Source organism: Trachurus japonicus, chromosome 17 (assembly GCF_045865225.1).
Source record: "Trachurus japonicus isolate A0001 chromosome 17, Traja_1.0".
NCBI lineage: Eukaryota > Metazoa > Chordata > Actinopteri > Carangiformes > Carangidae > Trachurus > Trachurus japonicus.
In genome coordinates, this window is record NC_140923.1 from 1627629 (window position 1) to 1652313 (window position 24685).

Sequence of the window (24685 nt, forward strand, 5' to 3'; positions counted from 1 at the left end):
CTGGAGGTCTGGGTCCAGAGGCCGTTCTGAAACCTGTATAGACTCCTCAGCAGGACCGGTCCCTGGCATAAACCCTCTATGTGGTTGTTTAGGGCCACAGCCGTTAGGTGGGGGGCCACATGATCAGAAAGGTACCGGGGTTCATCAAGTCATTTAAACATCCTGAGGTCTGCACGTGCAGCTATGAGCTTTATATGTAATGTGAAGTCAATATTCAGCTTCTTTTATCTCACATTTGAGACATTTGGTGAAAATAGAACGGCAGAATGACAACATTTGTGCTCCAAAAACAATCTTACTTGTTTTCTACACTTAGGCTATATAGCCTATTAGCTATTTCAAGCACCAAAACAGTTCATTCTCGTGACTGAAGGAGTGTTTTCACAAGGGATTTGAAATGTTTCAAAAAGCAGACCTCAAATTTCCAGCATTTGTCCTAAATTATTTCTTTCTACAGTGTTCTAGGACAAACTGGCCTCAGTGTGCTTACAGCGGAGGTTCTAATATTTAGACATAAAACATCAAGTATCTTAATAAGATAAATTTAAGAAAATATGTAAAAGTTGAGAAAATGGCCTCAAACCTCAGAGGGAATAAACACGTCTGTATTCAGCTTTAACCAGTGATTTGGTGTTTGTGCTTAGAGTGCAGGGCCACAAACAAAAACCTTGTTTAGGGGGCCACCAACATCCTAGTCTGCAGAGAGTTCAGTGACCAGAGGCTCAGCTGGAGGACCGAGGCCTGAACTCTGTCTTTCAAACACACACAACTTTATTGAGACTGCCGATCTGCAGACAGATGGAAACCAGGTATCTCAGAGAGTGGCAGTCTGAAGGACCGCACTCTGACGCTCTGGAGATTCCTGGTTTTCAGCGGACAGGACAGAGGTGAGACACACATGATACCTGGAGCGTCTGTCTACCTGTACAGAACAGTGGAGCTGGATGTGAAGGTTAAAGAGCTGTTACTGTGTTTTTATTGAGTGTATGTAACGTGATGAGCCCTGTCAAAGACACATTTCTGCTACCCCAATAAATGATCTATCAATCTATCTATCTATCTTACCTGTGGGCTGAGGCGCTGCAGCTCCGTCTACCGGTCCTGGTCCTGGTCCTGGTGCTGGTCCTGGTCTCTGGTCCTGGTCCTGGTCCTGGTCCTGGTCCTGGTCCTGGTCCTGGTCCTGGTCCTGGTCCTGGTCCTGGTCCTGGTCCTGTCTACCTGTCTACCTGTCCAGGTGTGTGTGAGGATCTCTGACAGCCTCCATCAAACATTCAGCAGCAGCGGCTCAGGTGACGGCCGGACGCCACGGCTGCTCGGGTTTCACTCACACACCGATGGAGGCTTTGTGATGGCGGTGGGGGGTGGGGCGAGTTGCCATGACGAACTGATGAGTCAGGGGGGGAGGGACTAAGAGGTGTCAATCAATTTAGAGCATTTAAAGGGATAGTTCAACATTTTTGGCAAACTGGCCCATTGCCATAATCCCTATAGTCATAGCAGTAGGTTTGTTAACTTTAATTGTCGGTGCAAGCTGTTTTTAGAACGGTGGAGCAGAGCCGTGAGCTGCTCAGAGCTACGCTACGGAGGCTCATTATGGGATTTCTTGGTTTCCCTCATCAAACTCATAATCCAACAACTCCACAACGCTCTGGTGGACAAGTTGTGAGCTGCACATTCACCACGCTATGAGATAATAACACAACGTTACCACACAGAGTTGTTTAAGAGGGAAATTCATGTAAAACCTCTGATGCACGTTGCCTTCAGGGACAGTTTTTCATCAACAGTCTCTGCATTTCCCTCTAAAACAACTCTGCTCTTCTCCGCCGTTCTAAAAACAGCTTGCACTGACAATTAAAGGTAACGAACCTACTGCTATGACTATAGGGATTATGACAATGGGCCAATTTGCCAAAATGCTGAACTATCCCTTTAACAGAAGCCAGTTACATGTGTTTGTATTGATACACTGAGTGATTGATTGAGAATAAAAACAACAAGACGTCTCAGACTCAGTTTGGAGGAGAGTTTATTACAGAGCAGCTCATTATCACAATGTGGGGGTGTGGACTGAACCATGTGGACCAGACTGGAGGGGTGTTGATGGTAGGTAGCCAGTAGCCACACCCCACAGGAAACACACACGGACACAAAGTCAGACAACACTGGCTTCACTGAAGTCACCATCAGTCCCTCACAGCAAACCCAGAGCTGCTGCTCCTCAGAACCCTGGAAACCAGAGCATCCGTGAATCAGACCAGGTCTAATGGTCTATGGAGAAGGTCTGTGTGATTATCAGTACAGGGAAGGAAATACTCACAGCTGATTGGTCCAACAGTGACTGGAAGCTGATTGGCCGAGGCTCCGGCTGACCGAGCCTGTCGTCTGGAACAGTTCTACAAAGATGAAATGAGCAAAGAACGTTTATGAGAGAGAAGGTTTCAGGAGAAGGCTGGACCATAAACTGAATGCTGCTATTTTATAACGATGGATATTAGCTTGCAGCTCAAATCCGGCTTGTTTACGATTCTATAGCTATGTTTCTGTTCATGAACTTGCACTGTCCCACCCAAATAAATTGAATTGAATAAAAGACAAACAGGTTCTTCTCAGACCTGTAGAAGCAGCAACCTCCAAGAACTTGGACCTTCTCAAGGAAGACCATCTAGAACTACTTCAACGACATATGTTACGTCTTAAGGACTTCTAGAATCCTTTCTTATGGGCCCTATTAAGAACCTATGAACATGTGACAGACCTTAAAGGAGAATTCCGGTCATTTTTGACCCCTAAATCGTTGTCCTGATGGTCACTCAGTGTTGGTTGGAGCAAAAAAACGCGACTAAAATTGATGCAGGCAAACCGGAGTTACCATGGCTACCCGGCGCTAGCGATAGCCACAACGCTAACCCATGGGGGCAATTCTTTCAATCACAACAAACACTCAAAAAACAATCAGATATCTCTGGTACATGACTGGAATCCTTATGACCCACAAAAATAAACGGTCAGAGACATTCCCACTGCACTGCTCGACCGTTTATTTTAGTGAAGAAATCATCACAACAAGGAAAAAGTGTTAGTTTCTATCGGATAGTAATGTCTTTTCCAGGATGTTTCAGAGTTCAGCTATCTGAGGTGAGTGGCTACATGCAAAAACACAAAGTTTATACTGTTTATACTCAGTATAACCGTACAGTTTATGAGTTCAGTGGTGTCTCTAAGGATTCCAGTCATGTACCAGAGATATCTGATTGTTTTTTGAGTGTTTGTTGTGGTTGAAAGAATTGCCCCCATGGGTTAGCGTTGTTGCTATCCCTAGCGCCGGGTAGCCATGGTAACTCTGGTTTGCCTGTGTCGTGTTATTAAATAACTACGTGAGTCCAGCTGTAAGTATAGCGTGAATGTTTATTTACCTAACTCCCGTACACAACTGCCCGTCTCCCTGGCTACCTGTTCCCTAGGCTACGGTGCACCGGTGACGTCATCACTATGAACTGACATAGTTCTAAATGTACAGTTACACCACATCTCCCCTTTCTAGAATCAATGGGTAGACCGCCATTGATTCAGCAGGACCTTAGGGGGTTATTCTGCCCCTGTGGCTGGAAGGTCTGCTCCTATCTGAGTCATTCACACTCACAACAGACACACAGCCATTAACCTTAGCTTGTAACAATAAATTACAAATACAATAAAAATTCTGTCTGTCCTCACTCTAAACTGACATTTACATTCAAATCAAACACATTTTTTTTCTCTTTTTTTTTTTTTAAATATCTCTCAGTCTTGTTAAAGTCTGTGATGAGAAAAATTTAAAAGCCGAACCGGGTCGGTCTTATCACAGCTCTCCCAGACCTGGTTCTGAGAGTAGGAGTAGATGGTGCTTCTGGAACGTTCTGCTGCAATGGTGCTGCTGCAGGTTGTTCTCTTGAAGGTCGGTCTGGAACACCTCCTCTGCTCAGGTGCTCAGCTGCATCACTGCTGCTCTGCTCCGGTGAGGGCTGCATGGTGATGAGATGACGACGGTTTCGCCTGATGATCCCGTGAGGTCCCTCCACCAGATATGAGCGGGGCGTGGTGTGGCTTCCGATGACAGCTCCAGCTGCTCTTTGGTCTGTGACCCACACGTTCTGCCCAGCAGTGAGTCTGTTGAGGTTCCGTGCACGGTGTCGCAGATTGTAGCGTTGTGCATCTTTCATCTTCCTCTCCTTTTCCTTCAGCAGTACAGTGTCTCCATCAGGAAGAGCAGGATCTAACAAAGCAGGAAGAATAGGCACAGTGGTACGAAGCCTCCTCCCCATGAGAAGTTGAGCTGGACTGTATCCATTTTGAAGTGGGGTTGCCCTGTATGAAAGCAGAGCAAGGTAGGGGTCATCTGACTTCTTTAGGAGCCCTTTCACTGTCTGTACTGCACGTTCAGCTTCAGCATTTCCCTGGGGGTATTTTGGGCTGCTGGTCACATGATGAAACCCATAGGACTCTGCAAACTCTGCAAAGGCTGCTCCTGAGAACTGTGGCCCGTTATCAGTGACTAGGGTCTCACAGATCCCGTGACGTGCAAAAATTGACTTCAGGTGGTGGATTACATCATTAGACCTTGTGGGGGTTAGCAGGGCGATCTCCACATATCTTGACGCGTAGTCCACCACTAGCAGGTAGGTCTTGCTCCCTAGCATGAACAAATCTGCTCCACATTTCTGCCATGGCCGGCCTGGGTACGGTGTTGGCATCAGCGGCTCCCTGTGGTTCTGTCTCTCCTGGCAACATGCTCTGCAGTTAAGAACCAACTCGTTCAGCTGCTGGCTCAGCCCTGGCCACCATACTGACTGTTGCGCCCTCTCTCTACACTTGACCACGCCCTGATGACCTTCGTGCAGCTTGACGAGGATGTCATTTCTCATTGTTGAGGGAATTACAAGTCTTTGTCCTTTAAGTAGGAGACCATCCTGGACTGTGAGAAGAGCACGTTCACTCCAGTACAGCTTGAGTGCAGGTTCGTTGGTGCCATGGGCTGGCCATCCTTCTGCACACAGCTGCATCACACGTGCACACACACTGTCCCTCTGCAGCTGCTCTTTCAGCTCTTCCAGGTAGGCAGTGCTCGCAGGTAGGTTTTCCATTACCATGTCAACATAGATGTTAGTGTCTTCAAACAGCTCTTTGTCAGCCGGTGTTTCTCCTCTCTTGACTGGCGCTCGTGACAGTGTATCTGCTGTCCACAGACATTTCCCTGCCACATGAGAAATGGAGTAGGAGTAGCGCATCAGACGCATTCTGAAGCGTTGGATCCGAGGAGGTAGAGCATCCAGTGCTTGAGACCCCAGGAGACTCAAGAGAGGCTTGTGATCCGTCTCCAGCTGGAAGTGTTTCCCAATCAGGAAGTTGCGGAACCTCTCACAGGCCCAGGTCAGTCCCAATGCCTCCTTTTCCACTTGTGCGTATCTCTGCTCAGTTGGTGTGAGAGACCGCGACATGTAGGCTATTGGCCTCCACTCCTCATCCCATTTTTGGAGTAACACTCCTCCTAGCCCGTATGACGACGCGTCCGCTGAGACCTTGCATTCTCTGTTGGGGTCGTACATGGCTAGCACAGGTGGTGACGTCAGTGCATCCTTCAGATCTTGGAAAGCTTTGGCCTGCTCAACGCCCCACATCCAGCAGTTCTTTTTCGACAGGAGATCACGCAGAGGTTTGTCTCTCTCAGCCAGCTGTGGGATAAACTTGCCCAGCTGGTTTACCATCCCGAGAAAAGATCTTACTTCACTCACTGTCGTCGGCTCCTGCATCCTCTTCACAGCCTCTGTCTTGCCTGGGTCTGGGCTGATGCCACTGGCGGAGACCACATGACCTAGGAAGCTCACCTCTGACTTTGACAGGTCACATTTGTCACTGTTTAGGGTGATGCCTGCCTTTTGGATCTTCTCCAGCGCAGCATGCAGGCGAGCGTCATGCTCCTCTTGTGTACGACCCCAGACCAGCACATCATCTATGTGGCACACCACGCCCTCAAGCCCTTCTGTGACCTCTGTCACCATTCTGTTCTGAAAGTGTTCAGGAGCTGATGCTATGCCGAAGGGAAGCCGCTTGAAGTAAAAGCGCCCAAAGGGTGTGATGAAAGTTGTCAGTTTCGCTGAATTTTCTGTCAGGGGAATTTGCCAGAACCCCATATTTGCATCCAGCTTACTAAAAATTCTGGCTCCAGCCAGCATTCCAAGTGTTTCCTCCACTGATGGCAGGATAAACTTCTCTCGACACACTGACTCGTTCAGTTTGGTGAGATCAACACATATACGCACAGCACCTGTCTTCTTGGGCACCACCACAATGCCAGCACACCAGTCTGTCGGCTCCTCGACTCTGCATATCACCCCGAGGTCTTCCATGCGGGACAGTTCCTGCTTGACTTTGTCCATCAGTGGCAATGGGATCCTCCTTGGTGTTTTGAGTGAGAACGGTTGAGCCCCTGGTTTCAGCTTTATGGCATATGGCTGGCGCAATTCTCCAAGTCCGCTGCACAGTTTTCGGTAAGTTTGCTTTAATGTCTCCATTGTGACACTGTCTAGGCGTGTAACCAGCCCCAGCCTACAGCTCACGGATCTTCCCAGCAAGGCAGTGTGCAGATGGCGAACAACATATAAATCCTCCATCTCTGCTTTCTCACCTCTCCTCAGCAGCAGCCTGGCGACGCCGACAACATCAAGTGGACTCCTCCCAGGTCCCAGGAGTGGCTTTGTTGATTTTCGGAGCATTGGTGGATTGTTCTTATATATCTCCAGGAATACAGTGTGTGGCAGGACTGTGACGTCGGCACCTGTGTCGATTTTGAATGTCACTTTGCTGTCATGGATGTCTATATTGACCATCCAGGGATCACCATCTGTTGTGATGCTGCCAAGGAAGATAGCATCCTCTTCCTCTTCTTCAACCTCATGCACAGATTTTGGTGCCCTGCACACACGACTGTAATGTCCCTTTCTGCCACATGCATGACATTTAACTTCTTTTGCAGGACAATCTCTTGGTGGATGTGATGAAGAACTGCCACATTTTTGACACTGCGACTGTGAAGATGATTTTCCTTTGCTGTACTGGGCATTGTGTGGCTTATTAGCATGCTGAGGTTTGTTTTTAGCATTCTTGCTGTGCACTCTGACTCTATCCACAGATTTAGCATCACTTGCCTGTGCTCTGGTGTCACCTCGCAGAGAAGCTTGCTGCTTTTTCACCTCCTCGCTTTGACGCGTCATCCTGACAGCTTTGTCCAAGGTGAGTTCTGCGTCCAGCTGCATGCGTTCAGACAGCCCCTTGTCCAACAGTCCAACGACGAGTCTGTCTCTGATTAGCTCGTCATGTAGCACCCCATAGTTGCAGTGTTCTGCTAGCGCATATAATGCAGTGACGAACGAATCCACTGGCTCTCCTTCTCTTTGCTTGCGCATGTTGAATTTAGCACGTTCGTAGATTACATTTTTCTTGACCACGAAGAAACTTTGAAATCCATCACGTACCCCCTTGTAAGTGTGTCTTTCAGCAGCCGGTAGAGTAAGCCCACGTAGGATGTCATCCGCCTCGTCCCCCATGCAGTATATCAGTGTGTTGACTTGATTCTCGTCGGAGCTTACGTTCAGATTGCTTGCCAGGCGAAATCTTTCAAACCTCCGGATCCATTTGTCCCACTCTTGCGGCTTTGAAAAGTCGAAGGACTCCGGTGGCTGGATATTAAACGTAGCGCACGGCCCCCCGGCGACTCTCTGTGCTGCCGTTGAAGCTGCCGTTGCTGCTGCCGTTAGCTCCCTGCTGCTACCGTTAGCGTCTCCTCCGTGGCTCATCCTGTCCTCCACTTTCTTTCCGTTGCAGGTGTAAACGAAACGATCCTCTTTTTTTTTTTTTCTTTCGTCGGGCTTCTTCTCTCCACGCCAACTACAGGACTTCTGACACCATGTCGTGTTATTAAATAACTACGTGAGTCCAGCTGTAAGTATAGCGTGAATGTTTATTTACCTAACTCCCGTACACAACTGCCCGTCTCCCTGGCTACCTGTTCCCTAGGCTACGGTGCACCGGTGACGTCATCACTATGAACTGACATAGTTCTAAATGTACAGTTACACCACAGCCTGCATCAATTTTAGTCGTGTTTTTTTCCCCCCCAACACTGGGTGACCATCAAGACAACGATTTAGGGGTCAAAAATGACCGGAATTCTCCTTTAAGGCCCTCTAGAACTTCCTTAAGAACCAGTGGAGACCTATGAAGGATGGAGCTGTAGAGAACCGTTAACCCCCTCTACCCGAGCTCTGACTCATGGGAACTCTTGTGACCTTGACACTTTTGTCAAAGACTCTTGAGAATCCATTAAGAGGCCTTTAGACCTGTAGATGAGCCTGTGAGACCACTTCAACCATCCACTGGGCCCAGAAGACACAAGCCATGAGCCATGGAACCTCCTTAAGAACATCAGATTCTTCACTACTCAGATTCCTTTGAACCTCTAACGAACATTTATAAGGACGGATGGGAAACCCTCCAGGGGCCAGATTCACAAAACCTTCTTAAGAATCTTCTTAAGTGTCATTTTTTTCTTAACTTCAGTCTTAAGAAGAAAAAATAGTCATATTCTCCAAAAAAGTTCCTAAGTATTTTCTCAACTTTCTTCTTATATTGAGAAAAAACTTAAGAATAAACGGTATTCTTGAAATCAAGGTTCTCAAATTTGTTCTTAACTTTAAGACAACCTTGACCTGTCTTAAAATTCTTATGGTGAATAGGTATGAGCCTTTAATATCACCTTTTTCAACAAATTTTAGACAAGTTTAGACTAGTGGGTCATAGTAAGTAAATATATTTTTTAATAAATTACACAAGGAGCCTGTTAACTGTTAGTTAGCATGTCAGTTAACGGCCACCTCAGCTCACCCTCTTGTCTTATTTTCCGCTGTTATTCCCATATTATTAATTTTCCCCAGTAGTATTTTTTTTGTACATTAATTTCATCACCATAACCTCAAACTCCTGCCTTAAAAAGTTTTCTGCATCTCTTTTTGTCTTTCTCCATGGACTGATGGTTAAGGTGCAAACTATATGCTGTTTGTTGGTGCGAGCAATGCAATGCAGTGACATATTTTAAGAAGTTCTTAAGTAGGAAAAATAAGAAGTTTGTAAGAAATGACTGTTCTTAAGAAAATATTGAGGAATTGCACTTAAGAACTTTCTTATGAACTTCTTAATTTTCTTCTTAAGAGATCTTTCTTAAGAACATATTGGTGAATCCAGCCCAAGGGGGAAGTTGTGGGTCTGAGAAGTGAAGCTCACTTCCGCGTTCAAAAAACTGCAATCCCCTCGGATTCCTCTGGGGGCTGGTGTCAGAAGGGAGCATTCCCCATAGACCCCCATGTTAAAATCGCCGACTTTACATCCTCAGTAAACATGTTAAAAGCCTGGTGTCAGAACGTTTTTTCGTCTCAATCGATAGTTTCTACCCCCGCACACACTCTGAGGGGGGTGAATTTTTTTTTAACTCTACCGTTTTACTGTTATTAGGTTAAAATTCTGGCCAATTAGGGCGCGGAAACGTTGAGTGACAGGTCCGAGCAGCTCCGTGGACAGCTGCTTCGAGGCTAGTGGGCGGGTTCTCGGCCGGCCAATCCAACATGGCGCTGTTCAGGCCGCCATATTTGAGTCACAAAAACGACTCCCCAAAACCAATGGGTGACGTCACGGACGCTACGTCCATTCTTTTTACAGTCTATGATCCAGCCTCAGGTCTTTAAAGAGCCACCGTGACCTTCTAGAACATCTACATCCTCTGAAGGACCAGTGGGAGCTTGTTGAGCTCCACTGAAGCCTCTTTAATTGCTTTTTCTGTGTCTGTCTGGTCCGGACACTGGTTTTCCTGTGGAGGCAGTGAACGGCTGCAGTGAGCGGCTGCAGTGAACGGCTGCAGTGCACTCACGGAGCTGCAGGAGGCGCTGTCCCGGTCACACAGGCTGATCCTGCAGTGCAGATAAACGTCGCTGTACGTCCCGTGGAACAGGAAGAGCAGCGCCGAGAAACGAGCTCGCTGCCTCACACCGTTTTCAACCACGGCCACGTGGCGACGGTCCACCGGACACCTGCAGGAGAGAGCCAATCACAAAGCAGCTTAGAGTCAGCACAGCAGAGGCCGTACATGTGAACAACACACCTGTCTGAGGAAATGGTTGTGATTGGCTAAGAGCTGGCAGGTTTTTCTCACTGTGGTTTGTATGTGTGAATAAACATGTGTGTCTGTTTTTCATGGCACCGTTTGGAGTTGCACTTTCTCTTCTGTTGTATTTCTGTAACGCAGTGACAATAAAGGCTTTCTGTTCTTCTATTCCAATGGTTCTCAAAGTGGGTTTTTTTCCTTCTTTTTAGAAATCTTCCCACTTTTTTCAAGAATTTAAAGGGACAAGGAGGAGTTTTGGAAAAGCGAAGTGTTTTCCCACTACATTTATGAGCCTCCGCACCGTGAAATTATTTGACCGGCGCAAGACAGACTCATGTTTTCATTCATCAAGAATTAAAGTCAGAGGTTGGAAGACGATCACATACCGTCGTAGTTCCCACCATAAACGGAGATTCGGCGGCGTTATTCTCATGACTCGCCACAAAACCGAAAGTAAAGAAACGCTGGTCGGCTCGCCCAGCATTTCCACCACCACTAATAATAACAAAATAACCATAGAGACAAAAAATTGAGCCATTAATAAGCGTGGGTAGCATAGATTCATCCACATTAACGTGAGACTTTTAAATAACCAAATACAAACTCCTCGTTGTCCCTTTAAAAAAAAACTTTTTTTTTTAGAAATTGTACCACTTTTTTCCAGAAAATTCTCTACAATATTTCCAAAAATTCACACCCTTGGCCCTAATTTGAACGTATACATTGACTGATAAAGTAACGTTCTTCAGTCTCAGAACAAATATTTGTGTATTTCTGGTGTTTGCTTCAAAATGTTGTCCAACGGGGGTCCGTGGTCTAATTTGTGTCAGTTTAGGGTCCTTGATGTAAACAAGTTTGGCTTCAGGTCTCAGGCCCAGAGCGTCGTCCTGGCTGAACCCTCACCGGTTGTGGATCAGGGAGTATTGGACCGGGTCGTCAGCACTCGGTGAGTTTGTAGTGTAGCAGTTCTCCAGAACCAGGACGAAGCCGTCGTTGTCGTAGCCAATGGAGACGTCCAGGTGCAGGGTGGAGCCGAGCGGCAGGCTGACGGGGCCGGAGGGGAACGGCCGGGTGAAGTCTGCGCTCTGGTACAGAGTCATGGAAGCTCTGGTGGGGTCACCTGAACGCACCACACCAACTCTGCCCCCCCTTAGGACAAGAGAACACAAACTGTAACAGCCCAGAAGTCACTCTACAACCGACCTTTGGTTTAAGCACAACCATGACTATATGTGTTACTTTGATAAGTTTTTAAGAGGAAGGTACACAGATTGCCACAGACACAACACACACACTACATAGTAACAGCCTTCTACCATCAGCACGCACATACAGGTCACTCCCACTCCGGACAAAGAGAGCATCATCCAGTTTCACCCCCACCTCAATCCGACTTCTCAACAGCTAACTCCTACCATAACATTTTCAATTGACCTGTTTTTAACCAATTTTATCTTTTAACCATTGTGTGAGTACTTGTGTGGTATGTAGGAATGTGTGGTATCATTGTGTTGGGTATGTCTGCTCCTGCACTGATGATGTTCCCCGACTTGTCTGTTAAAACCATAGGTAACCATAGCAAAAGTGTTGCTTCAATTAACTGACGGGTTAAGCTGACGATAAACGCAAAAACATACATGGAGGAAGAATAACTGCAGCATCTCATTTTGGCAAATCAGAAGATGAAGATGAACTCACGGCGGCTGGTATTGGATGGCAGCGTTCAGGCTGCTGACGTCATCCAGAGGGAAGACGCAGGAGAACGGGATGCTCATGGGGATGGGGAGAGGGACACTGGACGATTCTGATGGGTACACAAACAACATGTTGGAGTAGATGATGTGGGTGCCGTTGGTCTGGAACAGAAACAGAAAACCACATTAAGAACTCAGCTTTATTTACACAGCACATTCAACACAATGCAGGGACTGATCCGAAGTGCTTTACAGCAAAACAAGGAATACAAAACAGCAACTAAAGAAAATAAATGTAATAGAAAAAGAAATTATGATGAAATTATGAGGTAAAAGAAGATAATCAAACAACGACACAAATCAGGGAAAGTTAAAAGTTAGGGGGAAAAAATGTGAGTTTTGAGGTGGCATTTGAAGGACTCAACAGTTGGGGAGAAACAATGTGGAGGGGGAGGGAATTCCAAAGCTTTGGACTGATGTTGGAGAAACTCTCCGGGTGGACAGGAGCCTTTGGTCGGAGGACCTTAGTTCTCAGGTACCCTTAAAACCATTCGAACTGAAAACAGCCCAACGATAGGTCCAGAAGTCCTGACTACGTGTGACAGTGGTGGTCCTGTCACTATGCCTCCAATTGATCATGTGCCCTGGCGACTTGGCCAAGGGGATGTCCCTTTGGGTGACTGGCAAGCGCACATGACTCTTGCCCGGGAGGTGTGGGTTCAATCCCCGCCCGGGCCCTCTTCATCTTGCCACATTCTGGCGTTGATGGCAGGATCCATGTAGCACTAGGGGTGGGTCCATGGATTCCTAATGTGTGGCAGCCTGCGCGGAAGCACGAGGACGTGCTTGTGAAAAGAGGTGGAGAGATCTGACAGTGGTGGTCCTGTCACTATGCCTCCAATTGATCATGAGCCTTGGCTACTTGGCCAAGGGGATGTCCCTTTGGGTGACTGGTAAGCGCGCATGACTCTTGCCCGGGAGGTGTGGGTTCAATCCCTGCCCAGGCCCTCTTCACCTCTTCACCCTCTTCAAGTTGCAGGTAACTGAGCTTCTTTTCAGGTCTTTGAAGATGTTTCAGCCTACAGGTTCTTTTGTTCTAAAAACCCACGTGGGAGTCCCAGATGTGTCTCCAAGTGTGGGACCCTGGGGAGATTTGCTGGTGTTGACACTGACTCATCTTCTAACCCTCTACCAGTGCTCACATCTCTGTTGGTACCATTCCTTACCTTCACCACGTTCCCACAGACTCCTTTGCTCCGCTCCACCAGGTACCACATGGCCTCCGGGTGGTCGACCTGCTGGTGGCAGCGAGGGTCGATCAGGTGAGCAGAGGACGCGTTCAGCCCTTGCTCCTGCAGCGCTCTCTTCTGAACCACCAGGCGCAGGTGGTCCTGTCCACAAACCAGTTCTGGTTCTGGAAGACCATCCTGCAGACCTGGAACACCATAACACACAAATGACACAATGCAGTGGAAACATTGTGTGTATTAGGTTCAACCCAATGCAAGTTGGGGAGATTACAATCTACATAAAACTTTAAATTGACTTGAACATTCACTAACAAAAGGTTCATTTAACAGTCAATGAACTTCCAGATGTAATGTGGAAGGTAAAGTTACAGAAGGTTAAAGACCAGCTTCACTTCAAAGACACGTTACTCACCTGAGCAGACGACTCCAGCATCTTCAGCATGGCCGCAGTTATGAGTGCCAAACCCTGGATGCTGACACTGTGATAACGTCGACTCACTGCCTGTACAGGCAACATCATCCATCCAGATGGGTCCAGTCCCCTGTCCAAAGCTGGCGACAGCGGTTGCAGACTGGGCTGAGCCACAGTTCATCTGTCTGCAGACCACTCTGGCATCGTTAATATCCCAGCCATCATCACACACAGTTCCCCACTGGTTGCCATGGAAGATCTCCACTCTACCAGAGCAGACTGAGTCACCATTCACTAATCTCATGACTGGAGTCTGTGGAGCTGAGGCAAAAACACAACAACAGATATATTCAGTGATACAACAATACAGGGACACCAGATCTCTGAAGGAGGATCAGAGGGATCAACATGGGGACCATCTTTCAGAAAGTCGACTGTTTTCTTCTTTGTCATCCAGCCCGTTCTACAGTTACTTCCTGGCTTGCCCAGAAGCTATTGGGGCTGGACAACCTACATGTCAGCCGGTTAAAATCGGAGGCCAAGATGTTGAAATAGTTAGTAGTTTTAAATATCTTGGTATCATCCTAGACCTAGATCTCTGTCACACTGGAAACCTTGTTTGAAGGAAGTCACTAGAAAGATCTCTGGTTAAACACCCATCTGATCCTAATGGACACTCACCCTGACGTTCACACCTCCAGTTGATCTTATCACTGCTCACACAGGTCTCACCTTCAGCACAGGTGTTACACACCAAGGTGTTGACATCTGTAGAGGAACAGGGCAACAGTCCATTGGAGAATCTGTCAGGATCAAAGGTCTAGATGGTCTTTTAACAAAATCATTGTGTGGTACTGGACAGGAACCAGTTCTCTGGTCCCGACCCACTGACTGTCTAAAAGACAAGACCATGAGAGGATTTTACTGAATGTTGAGATGGCAGTGGAGGCCTCTGGATCAAGGTCCCAGAATCTAGATCTCCAGTCAACCTCTACTCACCTGCACAGTAGGCCAGGCGACACAAAGTGGGGCTTACAAACTTGTAGACATGGTAGTTCCCTGGACAGGCTTTTAAGTGGATGGGGTTGGACTGAAACTGGCAGCAGCCTCTCTCCCAGCTGCCACAAACCCTCCCCTGTATGATGCCCTGTGAGGTTGTCGGGTGGGGGGTCTGCAGCCACAGCGGAGCATCAGTCCCACACATATGACTCTCAATGCACCGCTCCGGCATCTGAACGCTGCTGTTGCCGATGAACAGTCGGTACCAGCCCTGCCAGTCTGAGAGGCTGTCACAGGCCACAGATTCTGGGTCAGCCCTGAAGTCGGTGGCTCGCCAGGCGTCTCGTAGCGGAGTGTAGTGCTGACACGGGTCGAGGCAGCGAGCTGTGCCATTCACCTGGAGACAGTCCTGACCGAACGGGCACTGGACGCCTCCACAAGCGAGCCTCAGGGAGCGGGCTGTGGGTTTGGTAGCATCGTGTTGAAGGCTGGGGGCCATCATGCAAGAGAAGGAGCCTCGGGTGTTTATGCAGACCTGCCCTGGACTACAAGGGGGTCGGGGCAACGAGCACTCATCGATGTCCACGCAGCCCCGGACCGGCGACCAGCGGTAGCCGCGGCCACAGCAGTCGTCGTTGCAAGTGGTCTTGTTATAGCAGGTGAAGCCGTCACCCACGGAGCCGTCTCCACAGTGGCAGGACACCTCCACCGCCTGGACGCTGTTGTCATGGGGGGCAGCGTGGCATCGAGCCAGGCTGTGACAGGCCTCGCAGCTGGTAGCCACAGAACCTGAGACCACACAAAGCTACCGTCAGCCAACAGCTACATTTATACGGGATCATCCCTATGTTCCCCACTTTGTATGGGACCGGGGAACATAGGAACCTCAGAGTCATCAGAATATTTAAAAAATATAGTTTTGTGAGTGAGCAGTGTGAATAAAACTGGTGAGCTGACACACCCCTGTGGAGCTCCCGTGCTTATGGTTTTTACCTGAGAGACACTGTTGTTGACCTAAACCAGCTGAGTTCTGTTTGTTAAAAAGGAGTGGCACCATCTTATAGGGGCTGACAGCCAATTGTTTCAGTTTCTGGATTAAAAGATATGTTCCCCGTTGTGTCCGGACCGTTTTTTCCCAAAAGGACCCGGGGAACATAGGACCCTTTGGGGAACATGCAATTTTTGGTCCCATACCTGGAAGTTGAGTTGTGACTTTTTTGCCTATTTTTGAGTGAGAAGTTGAGTTGTGACTTTGAGTGAGAAGTGTAATTGTCTCATTGGTTAGGTTTAGGCAATGAAGAAAGGAGTTGGTCAAGTTCCTAGTAAAAAGACCAGGTAGAGGCTAGACAGGCCAGATAGATAGAGAGAGAGTCCAGATAGATAGAGAGAGTCCATCAACCAGCAACAGCGGGGAATATAGGACCCATGTTCCCCAGTATGTATTGTAAAAGCGTCCTATGTTCCCCATTTTTCCCAAAAAGGGTCCTATGTTCCCCGGTTGCCATACAGGGGAACACATAGGACCCTTTTTCTGAAAAAGGGTCCTATGTTCCCCGCTGTTGCTGGTGGATGGACTCTCTCTACTTATCTGGACTCTCTCTGGCCTGTCTGGCCTCTACCTGGTCCTTTTACTGTATTAAACTTAACCAACTCCTTTCTTCATTGCCTAAACCCAACCAATGGGACAATTCCACTTCTCACTCAAAGTCACAACTCAACTTCTCATTCAGAAATAGGCAAAAATCTGCAAAGTCACAACTCCACTTCCAGGTATGGGACCAAAAATTGCATGTTCCCCGGGTCCTTTGGAGGAAAATGGGACCGGGGAACATAGGACCCTTTTTCTGAAGAAAGGGTCCTATATTCCCCAGTCCCATATAAAGTGGGGAACATAGGTACACTCCCCATTTATACATGGTTAACATTAGCATTGGCAGCTGTTCAACCACTAGTAGTAGAAACACTGTGAGTTCAGTATCAAACTTCACTCACAGGTGGAAACAAACCATTTTTAGCTTGACCTCAGCAGCAGATCTGAGGTCTGTGGTGCGTTGGGTTCACAGACCCCTCAGACATCGACTCTCTGCTGACAGACGGAGGAACAGCTGCTGTGAACTCACCTGAGCTCTGAGCTGAGCCGGCCGTCAGGAGGAGCAGGACCACGACCCGGTGGATCATCTTGAATCACGGCTGTCAGACAGAGAAACGATGATGATGATAATGATGATGCAAGGGTTTGTTACTGTGCTATTGATCCCCTGAAGTAAGGAGAAACCAGAGATCTCTCTGTTTTAGTTTAATTTAGCCTCTGGTCGTCGACGTTGGAACACGGTTCTGACCTTTAGAGTCTGACACGGTCAAACACACCTATGTCTTTGTGACCCGCCCTCCCTTACCTGGCCAATCAGCAACCTAGATGTGCACTGACCCAGATTTCCTGGCTCTCCTGGACACCTCCATTTTGTTTTATTGCCTCTAATTGACTTTTGTACTTTTCTAATCTGCTGTAATTACATTGATTGCTGCAGCTCTAATTCCAACGAGGTCGTTCCTATAGAAACAAAAACCTGATGACCTGTGTTTTATCACTCGTTCGGATTTCCCCCAGCAGACTCACCTCTGTCCTTGGTCTCCTCGGTACAGTCGTCTCACTTTGGTGTGTCACGTGACGTCTGATCTAATCATCAGTTCACTGCTGTTATAAAACCATAAATCAAAGATCTGCTGAAACTCTGAGCTTCCACCTCCCTGAGCTCCAAACCGAAACCGTCCGTCCAGCTGGTGCCTCTTGGAGGAACTTCTCCCACCTTCACCTTGGAACTACGTCTGTCCCACATCTGTCAGAGGCTCAGCAACAGCACTCATCTGTCTGTATCTGAGTATTTAAAGCAGTGTGATGTGGGCGGAGCCTCAAAGGAGCAGCTCATCAATAAACCTTTACTCTCATTTAATGTGTCCGGTTATGTGTCGTCATGGAGACCAACCAGAGTGCCCAGCATCATCATCGTTAAACACTAAAGCCTGCACATACCTGTAGTTTGACTGAAGCCCCGCCCACTGAGGAGGCACCGATATTAGTTATAGAAACACCAGGAAACAGAGGATTATAGAATAATTAATATTTCTGTTCAATGGGTTTTATGCACAGCTCCACTACTTCCTGAAATAAACCAGCTCCTTTATTTCCTGTCTCACATTATTGGACAAACTGATTAATCCAGGTGAGTCTGACCTCACAACAATGGTCAGATACACCTGGATTAATCAGTTGGTCCAATAATATAAGACAGGAAATAAAGGAGCTGGCTTATTTCAGGAAGTAGTGGAGCTGTGCATAAAGACCATTCTCATTCAGATTTCTCTGTTTCTGTGCTGAGGAAAGAAAAGCTTCCTGAAGACATTACAGAGATGTCATAGATGTTATGGGACTGATAATACACAGACAATATGGCCGCCGAACACACAACAAGAGACCAGACGAGACGGAGAAGAAACCAATGACGCAAAAATAAGACAATAAACCCATTTAGACAGAATAATGTGATTTAATGAGTCAGCAGCAAGGACATGTTTCTGTTAGTGGAGAGCTCAGGGTCATCAGGGACAGGGGGGGATAGTGGACACCCTGCTTCTACTACAGGGAATCTAGAGCTCTGGTAAAGAGAGTAAGGACAGCATTGGTCCAATGGCAGCGCCTCCTGGTGGAGGAATATGGGTTTTGCAAAAGAACTGACATCTCTGCATTGTTGGTGAATGAGCAAGTGTGGTATTTTCAATAATTTAAGGACATTTATAGATCACCCACGTTAATAGCATCATCGTGGATCCTTTACAGATAAACATTAACACATAGGAGAGTTAAAAAAAACAGTTTTCTACATGAATGTTTCTACATTTTATAATAAGGCAAGGCGAGGCAGTTTTATTTGTATAGCCCGTTTTTACCAACAGTTTGTCTCAAAGGGCTTTACATCCCATCATAACAACATCCTCTGTCCTTAGACCCTCACATCCACTGAGGAAAAACTCCATGGAAAACCCCTTTAACAGGGAAAAATAAACAAATTATAATCTGATATGACCAAGACACCTAAAAACAAAAACACGGCCGTTTTCATCAATTTACCAGCAAGTGGGCAACACACATACATTGAAGTGAATGGGTTTTCTGGGCGCTTTTGCAATACCCATATCCTGCCACTAGGGGCGCAAAACCCTTAAACCCTTAAACCCTTAAACCCTTAAACCCTTAAACCCTTACCACGGGAGTCAATGGAGGTGTCCTTACTCTCTTTTATTCCAGTGCTCTAAGGGAACCACTCAGTTCCACCAATCAGAAGCCGGCAGCCGGTCACACAGGCATCTGCAGCTGTGAGTACTCGTCCTGCCCCTCCTTCTCCTCCAGGTGCGGCTCCGCGTCGTCAGCATCCAGCTGCAGGACAGAGGTCAGAGGTCAGAGGTCAGAGGACAGAGGACAGAGGTCAAAGGTCAGAGGTCAGAGGACAGAGGTCAGAGGTCAGAGGACAGAGGTCAGAGGTCAGAGGACAGAGGTCAGAGGTCAGAGGACAGAGGTCAGAGGTGGCTTCAAGATCCCTTTCTATATCCTGAAGGTTTTTACAGAGGGGATTGTTGATACATCATTCACAGCCTCATTTATACAACATTTTATTACTGAAAACATGGAGACATTTGATGTTTTAAAGGGCTGGTGACAGTATTTTCTCATTTACAGAGTGATAAAAAGAGATATCCACAATCCTCCTCTGTAAAAACTAAAGACTCTAAAATGTCAACAAAATAAAACAAAGTAGCTTTATCCATTGTTCAGATTTCTGCTCTGGAAATATATGCAAATTAGTGCATATTTAATTAGATATAGCCTCATTTACATATTTAAACTAGGGCTGTCAGAGTTAACGGGTTAATCGCGATTAGATTAATTTAAAAAATTAACGCGATTAATTTTTTTAATCGCGGTTAATCGCGGCCCATTTTGTCCTCTGTCTGCTGGACTGGAGGACTGGAGTGTGGGACCTCCAGTCCAGTAGGTGGCGGTAAGCCACCTTCAAGTTGGTTGCTACACAAATATACACAGTCTAACATATATCCACAGCTCCATCCATTGATTTTTTGACGGCTTTGTTGTCAACAAATGCACATGGCCATGTATTGATTTTTTTGACGGCTTCTGTTGTCAACAAATGCACATGGCCAGGCAGAGGCGTAGCAAAGTAAAGGGCAATTTCCACTGGATGCAATTCGTTTCAATTCTGTGTGAGTTTCATGCATCATGTGTTATGATTAGGTAGGCCTGCTAGGTCTGGTCTAAAAGTTGTTTGTCTAGAGATTATAACACTTTGGAGTGTTGAAAGTCCAAAGCGCCATATATAATATTTTTAATAGAGATTAATCGCGAGTTAACTATGGAAAAAATGCGATTAATCGCGATTAGAAAAATTAATCGTTTGACAGCCCTAATTTAAACATAACATTTGACAAAGTGACTCACGCTCTGCAGCTCTCTGCGGCTGAAGAGACGGGGGAGCAGCAGCATCCTCACTGGGATGGTCAGCAGCAACATGAAGGGGAACGCCAGCGCCGCCGCCGTCGCCATGACGACCCACAGGACGGACAGACAGGTCAGCTGGATGAGGGTGAACAGGTGCATCCTCAACGTCCGCACCTGTTGGTGAGCCCACAAAAGTTCATCAACAGGAAACAAGATCTGCCTATCACGTTTCATCATTTCTTTATTCCAACTACAGATTCTCATTCCTATCAAACGAGGCTTAGTAATAACAGCTTATTCTTACCGTCTTCCTGAACATCAAGTCATTAGTTCCACATTACTTATAGAGGCTCTGGACTGGATTAAACTTGTCACTGAGCTCCATGAAGGAATTTTCACTCTCCACAGGAACCTAATTATCTTTCCCTACTTGCTCTCTAACGATATTTTCTCTGTCATTGTTCTGGTTTTGTCACATAGTTTTGCTGTTAGTTGCTTCAAGTACCTGAACTCCTGTTTTTTTGTTTTGTTTAGCTCATGTCTGTTGTCTGCTTGTCTCTTGTTTTGTGTTGTTGACGTGGTGGAACCTTGTACAATTTCACTAGGACTTCGTTCCCTCCTTGCACAGCATTCTACACATTTTTTGGTGCTAAACAAATAAACCTAATAACCTGTTCATCACAAAAACCCATATAAAGAAAAGTGTCATGTTCGTTTGTTCGTTCGTTCTTCAGAATGTGTTTCAGGATGGAGGAAACCATCTATGGTTACAAAAGGGTGTGTACAGGGCAGAATGTGAAGCTGATTCAGCTGCACACACTTGTAGGAACTCTGTCATGTATAAAGGGAAGTGTGCGTACGCAGGGTTTTATACGTCTGAATAGTTTTTGGCGGATGCAAACTTTGGCTTTTGGGCGTACATACACTTCTGGTAAGGATCCTTGGCACGGATTTATAAATGAGACCCCAGGGGCCGGATTCACCAATATGTTCTTAAGAAAGATCTTAAGAAATGTCTTATTAAGAAGTTCATAAGAAACTTAAGTGCAATTCCTCAATATTTTCTTAAGAACCTTAAGACCAGAGGGTGGGCCAACATGGCCGTTAACTAACATGCTAACTGACAGTTAACAGGCTCTTTGTGTAATTGATTAAAAAAATATATTTACTTACTATGACCCACTAGTCTAAACTTGTCTAAAATGTGTTAAAGCAGAAGTAAGTGGTCCGGTCGTTTTGGCTAATGCTGCGTTCCAGGCAGGCTTTTGAAACCGTAAATTACAGCTTCAAGTCACAACTTACGACTTTGTAGCGTTTCAGGCAACCCACTCGTGTTTTTCTGACCTGTTTTACCGGTGAAAGTCACTATAACGGCCACTCGTAACTTCTGACCCGTGAACTCGTACCAGATCAAACTGGTACCACTTCACGGTCGGAAAAATACGAGTTTCCTTGAACGCACCATAACAGTCCTCGTCCCTACGTCGCCACATTCACGGCGTTCCTTGGCTGCACACACAGCCCTGCATGCCGTTCTCTCTCCTCATTGGATAAAAACTGTAGGATACGATAAAAGTTTTCTCCTGGGCTCAGAGCAGAGCAGAGTAACTGACAGACCCGTGTTTCAGACCAAACACTCTATGTAAGTGATTGCTGTCGGAAGATACAACTAATTAAGACTTATATTATATTAACACAAATATATCACTTACTTCTGCTTTAAGGAAGGTGATTTTAGAGGCTCATACCTATTCACCGTAGAAGTTGTAAGACAGGTCATTGATTGATTGATTAACTTTAATATCCCCAAGGGGGCAATTCAGTGTACACCAAGGTTGTCTTAAAGTTAAGGTAAAAGTAAAGAACAAATTTGAGAACTTTGATTTGAAGAATACCATTTACTCTGAAGTTTTTTCTTAGAAGAAAGTTGAGAAAATACTTTTATTGAGAATATGACTTCTTCTCGTTTTTCTTCTTAAGACTGAAGTTAAGAAAAAAATGACATTTAAGGAGATTTTTTTTCTTAAGAAGGTTTTGTGAATCTGGCCCCTGATGTGACTACACTATCTGTCATCTATCGGGGGTTAGGGTTGTGTCGGGGGTGTGGCCGACCTTGCGGACGTAGTTCTGGTCCGGGTGGTACTTGGGGGGCATCAGCAGCAGGATGAGCCTCTCGGTGAGCTGGATCCCGTTCAGGGACATGACTCCCATGTAGAGGAAGATCCCGAACAGCACGGCCAGAGGAATCTGACGCAGAACCTCCCCGATCACGATGGACAGACCTGAAGAGACCGGAGGAGACCGGGACCGGCTCAGACAGGTGGAAGAGCACGCAGAGGAAGTACACTGCAGAAATCTAAATCTTTACAAGAATATTTGTCTAATTTCTAGTCAAAACTGATCTCTTTCCACTTAAAATAAGACTCATCACCTAAAAATTAACTTGTTTTTAGATCATTTTCACTTGTTTCAAACTAATTCTCACTTGAAATAAGTAGAAAAATCTGCCAGTGAAAGCAAGTTTTTTTTGTGCTTGTAATAACAATGTGGACGAGAGTACGACGGTAAAACTTGGGGGAGCACGGAAAAAAATACCGACCAACCAACCAACCATCAACCAACCAACCAACCAACCAACCAATCAACCAATCAACCAAACAACAAACCAACCAACCAACCATCAACCAACCAACCAACCAACCATCCAACCAACCAACCAACCAACCATCAACCAACCAACCAACCAACCAACCAACCAACCATCAACCAACCAACCAACCAACCAACCAACCAACCAACCATCAACCAACCAACCATCAACCAACCAACCAACCAACCAACCAACCAACCAACCAACCATCCAACCATCAACCAACCAACCAACCAACCAACCAACCATCAACCAAACAACCAACCATCAACCAACCAACCAACCAACCAACCAACCAACCAACCAACCAACCAACCAACCAACCAACCATCAACCAACCAACCAACCAACCAACCAACCAACCAACCATCAACCAACCAACCAACCAACCAACCAACCAACCATCAACCAACCAACCATCAACCAACCAACCAACCAACCAACCAACCAACCAACCAACCAACCATCCAACCATCAACCAACCAACCAACCAACCAACCAACCATCAACCAAACAACCAACCATCAACCAACCAACCAACCAACCAACCAACCAACCAACCAACCAACCAACCAACCATCAACCAACCAACCAATCAACCAATCAACCAAACAACAAACCAACCAACCAACCATCAACCAACCAACCAACCAACCAACCATCAACCAACCATCAACCAACCATCAACCAAACAACCAACCAACCAACCAACCAACCAACCAACCAACCAACCAACCATCCAACCATCAACCAACCAACCATCAACCAAACAACCAACCATCAACCAACCAACCAACCAACCAACCAACCATCCAACCATCAACCAACCATCAACCAACCAACCAACCAACCAACCAACCAACCAACCAACCAACCAACCAATCAACCAACCAACCAACCAACCAACTTACCAATCAACCAATCAACCAACCAACCAATCAACCAACCAACCAACCAACCAATCAACCAACCAACCAACCAACCAACCAATCAACCAACCAACCAACCAACCAACCAACCAACCAACTTACCAATCAACCAATCAACCAACCAACCAATCAACCAACCAACCAACCAACCAATCAACCAACCAACGTAGCATAAGGAAGAAAAACTTGCTCCACTATCAGATTTTTCTACTTATTTAAAGTGAAAATCTGCTTGAAAGAAGTAAAAAGTGTCTAAAAACAAGCTACTTTTAATATGATGAGTCTGATTTCAAGTATAATGAGATTAGTTTTGACTAGAAATAAGACAAATCTTCTTGGTAGATGTAGAGTTTTTGCAGCAGCAGCATGAGGCCGTACCCACTAACACGGCCACCAGGAAGCCCGTCACCCGCTGCTCCTTCACCTCCTGGATTCGGGGTTTGTCTCCAGGGGCAACAGCCTTGCTCATGACCGTGAGAGCGTTGGTGTGCGTGACGGAGCGGACGGTGGCGGCCGAGAGCCACGGCAACCCGAACATGGCCGACACTCCGCCCACCACCACGATGATGAGCAGGTCCAGGTGGAAACCGGTTCCCTTCATCAGCATCCGCTCCTTCTTACTGACGATGAGGCTGAGGACACACACACACACACACACACACACACACACACCCAGAGTCAGGCTGCTGGCAGCTTATGTAAAGGGGTAGTTCAACATAACATAACATAATCAAGCTTCAAAAAAGAGTCATTAGAATAATAAACAAAGAGTGCTATTGTGAACCTACCAACCCACTATTTATAAGATCTAATGCATTAAAATGTTCAGATATTGTGTTCCTAAAGACAATGGAAATCATTTTTCGAGTAAAGAACAACAGCCTTCCAGCTTGTATCCTTCAGTTATTTAAATTAAGAAAAGGAAACTATAATTTAAGAGGGTTATTGATTTTTGAAATGTGTAAAGTGAGAACTAATATAAAATAGAAATGTGTTTCAGTCTTGGGAGTTAAAATGTGGAATAAGCTCAGTGATGAGTTGAAGACATGTAGT

At 46.3% G+C, this 24685-nt stretch overlaps 2 protein-coding genes across 2 annotated transcripts in view; both read right to left on the reverse strand.

Annotated features, from left to right (window-relative positions):
* Positions 1 to 2221: 2221 nt before the first annotated feature.
* Positions 2222 to 16923, reverse strand: LOC146969692 (pancreatic secretory granule membrane major glycoprotein GP2-like). Its single transcript, XM_085804504.1, has 10 exons — positions 16665 to 16923; positions 14545 to 15333; positions 14227 to 14313; positions 13546 to 13866; positions 13110 to 13318; positions 11888 to 12045; positions 11093 to 11338; positions 9956 to 10115; positions 2321 to 2396; positions 2222 to 2229 (listed from the first exon to the last, which is right to left on the reverse strand). The coding sequence occupies exons 1-10, from the start codon at positions 16720 to 16722 to the stop codon at positions 2222 to 2224; spliced, it is 2112 nt and encodes a 703-aa protein (XP_085660630.1). The 5' UTR covers positions 16723 to 16923.
* A 1917-nt stretch (positions 16924 to 18840) lies between these two features.
* slc4a2a (solute carrier family 4 member 2a) overlaps positions 18841 to 24685 on the reverse strand; it is a 48840-nt gene continuing 42995 nt past the window's right edge. Inside the window, exons 18-21 of the mRNA XM_085804505.1 lie at positions 24011 to 24264; positions 22166 to 22335; positions 20054 to 20227; positions 18841 to 18976 (exon numbers count right to left, since the gene is read on the reverse strand). Of these exons, the coding sequence (XP_085660631.1) occupies positions 18896 to 18976; positions 20054 to 20227; positions 22166 to 22335; positions 24011 to 24264 (679 nt within the window). The 3' untranslated portion in view covers positions 18841 to 18895. The remainder of the gene's footprint in view (positions 18977 to 20053; positions 20228 to 22165; positions 22336 to 24010; positions 24265 to 24685) is intronic.

Coding starts and splice junctions, on each gene's coding strand:
- LOC146969692 (XM_085804504.1), bottom strand. CDS start 16,722: ATGATCCACCGGGTCGTGGTCCTGCTCCTCCTGACGGCCGGCTCAGCT. Junction 11,339..11,887: donor GCCATCCAATACCAGCCGCC/GTGAGTTCATCT, acceptor TCTTGTCCTAAG/GGGGGGCAGAGTTGGTGTGG. Junction 2,397..9,955: donor ACAGCGCCTCCTGCAGCTCC/GTGAGTGCACTG, acceptor TCATCTTTGTAG/AACTGTTCCAGACGACAGGC.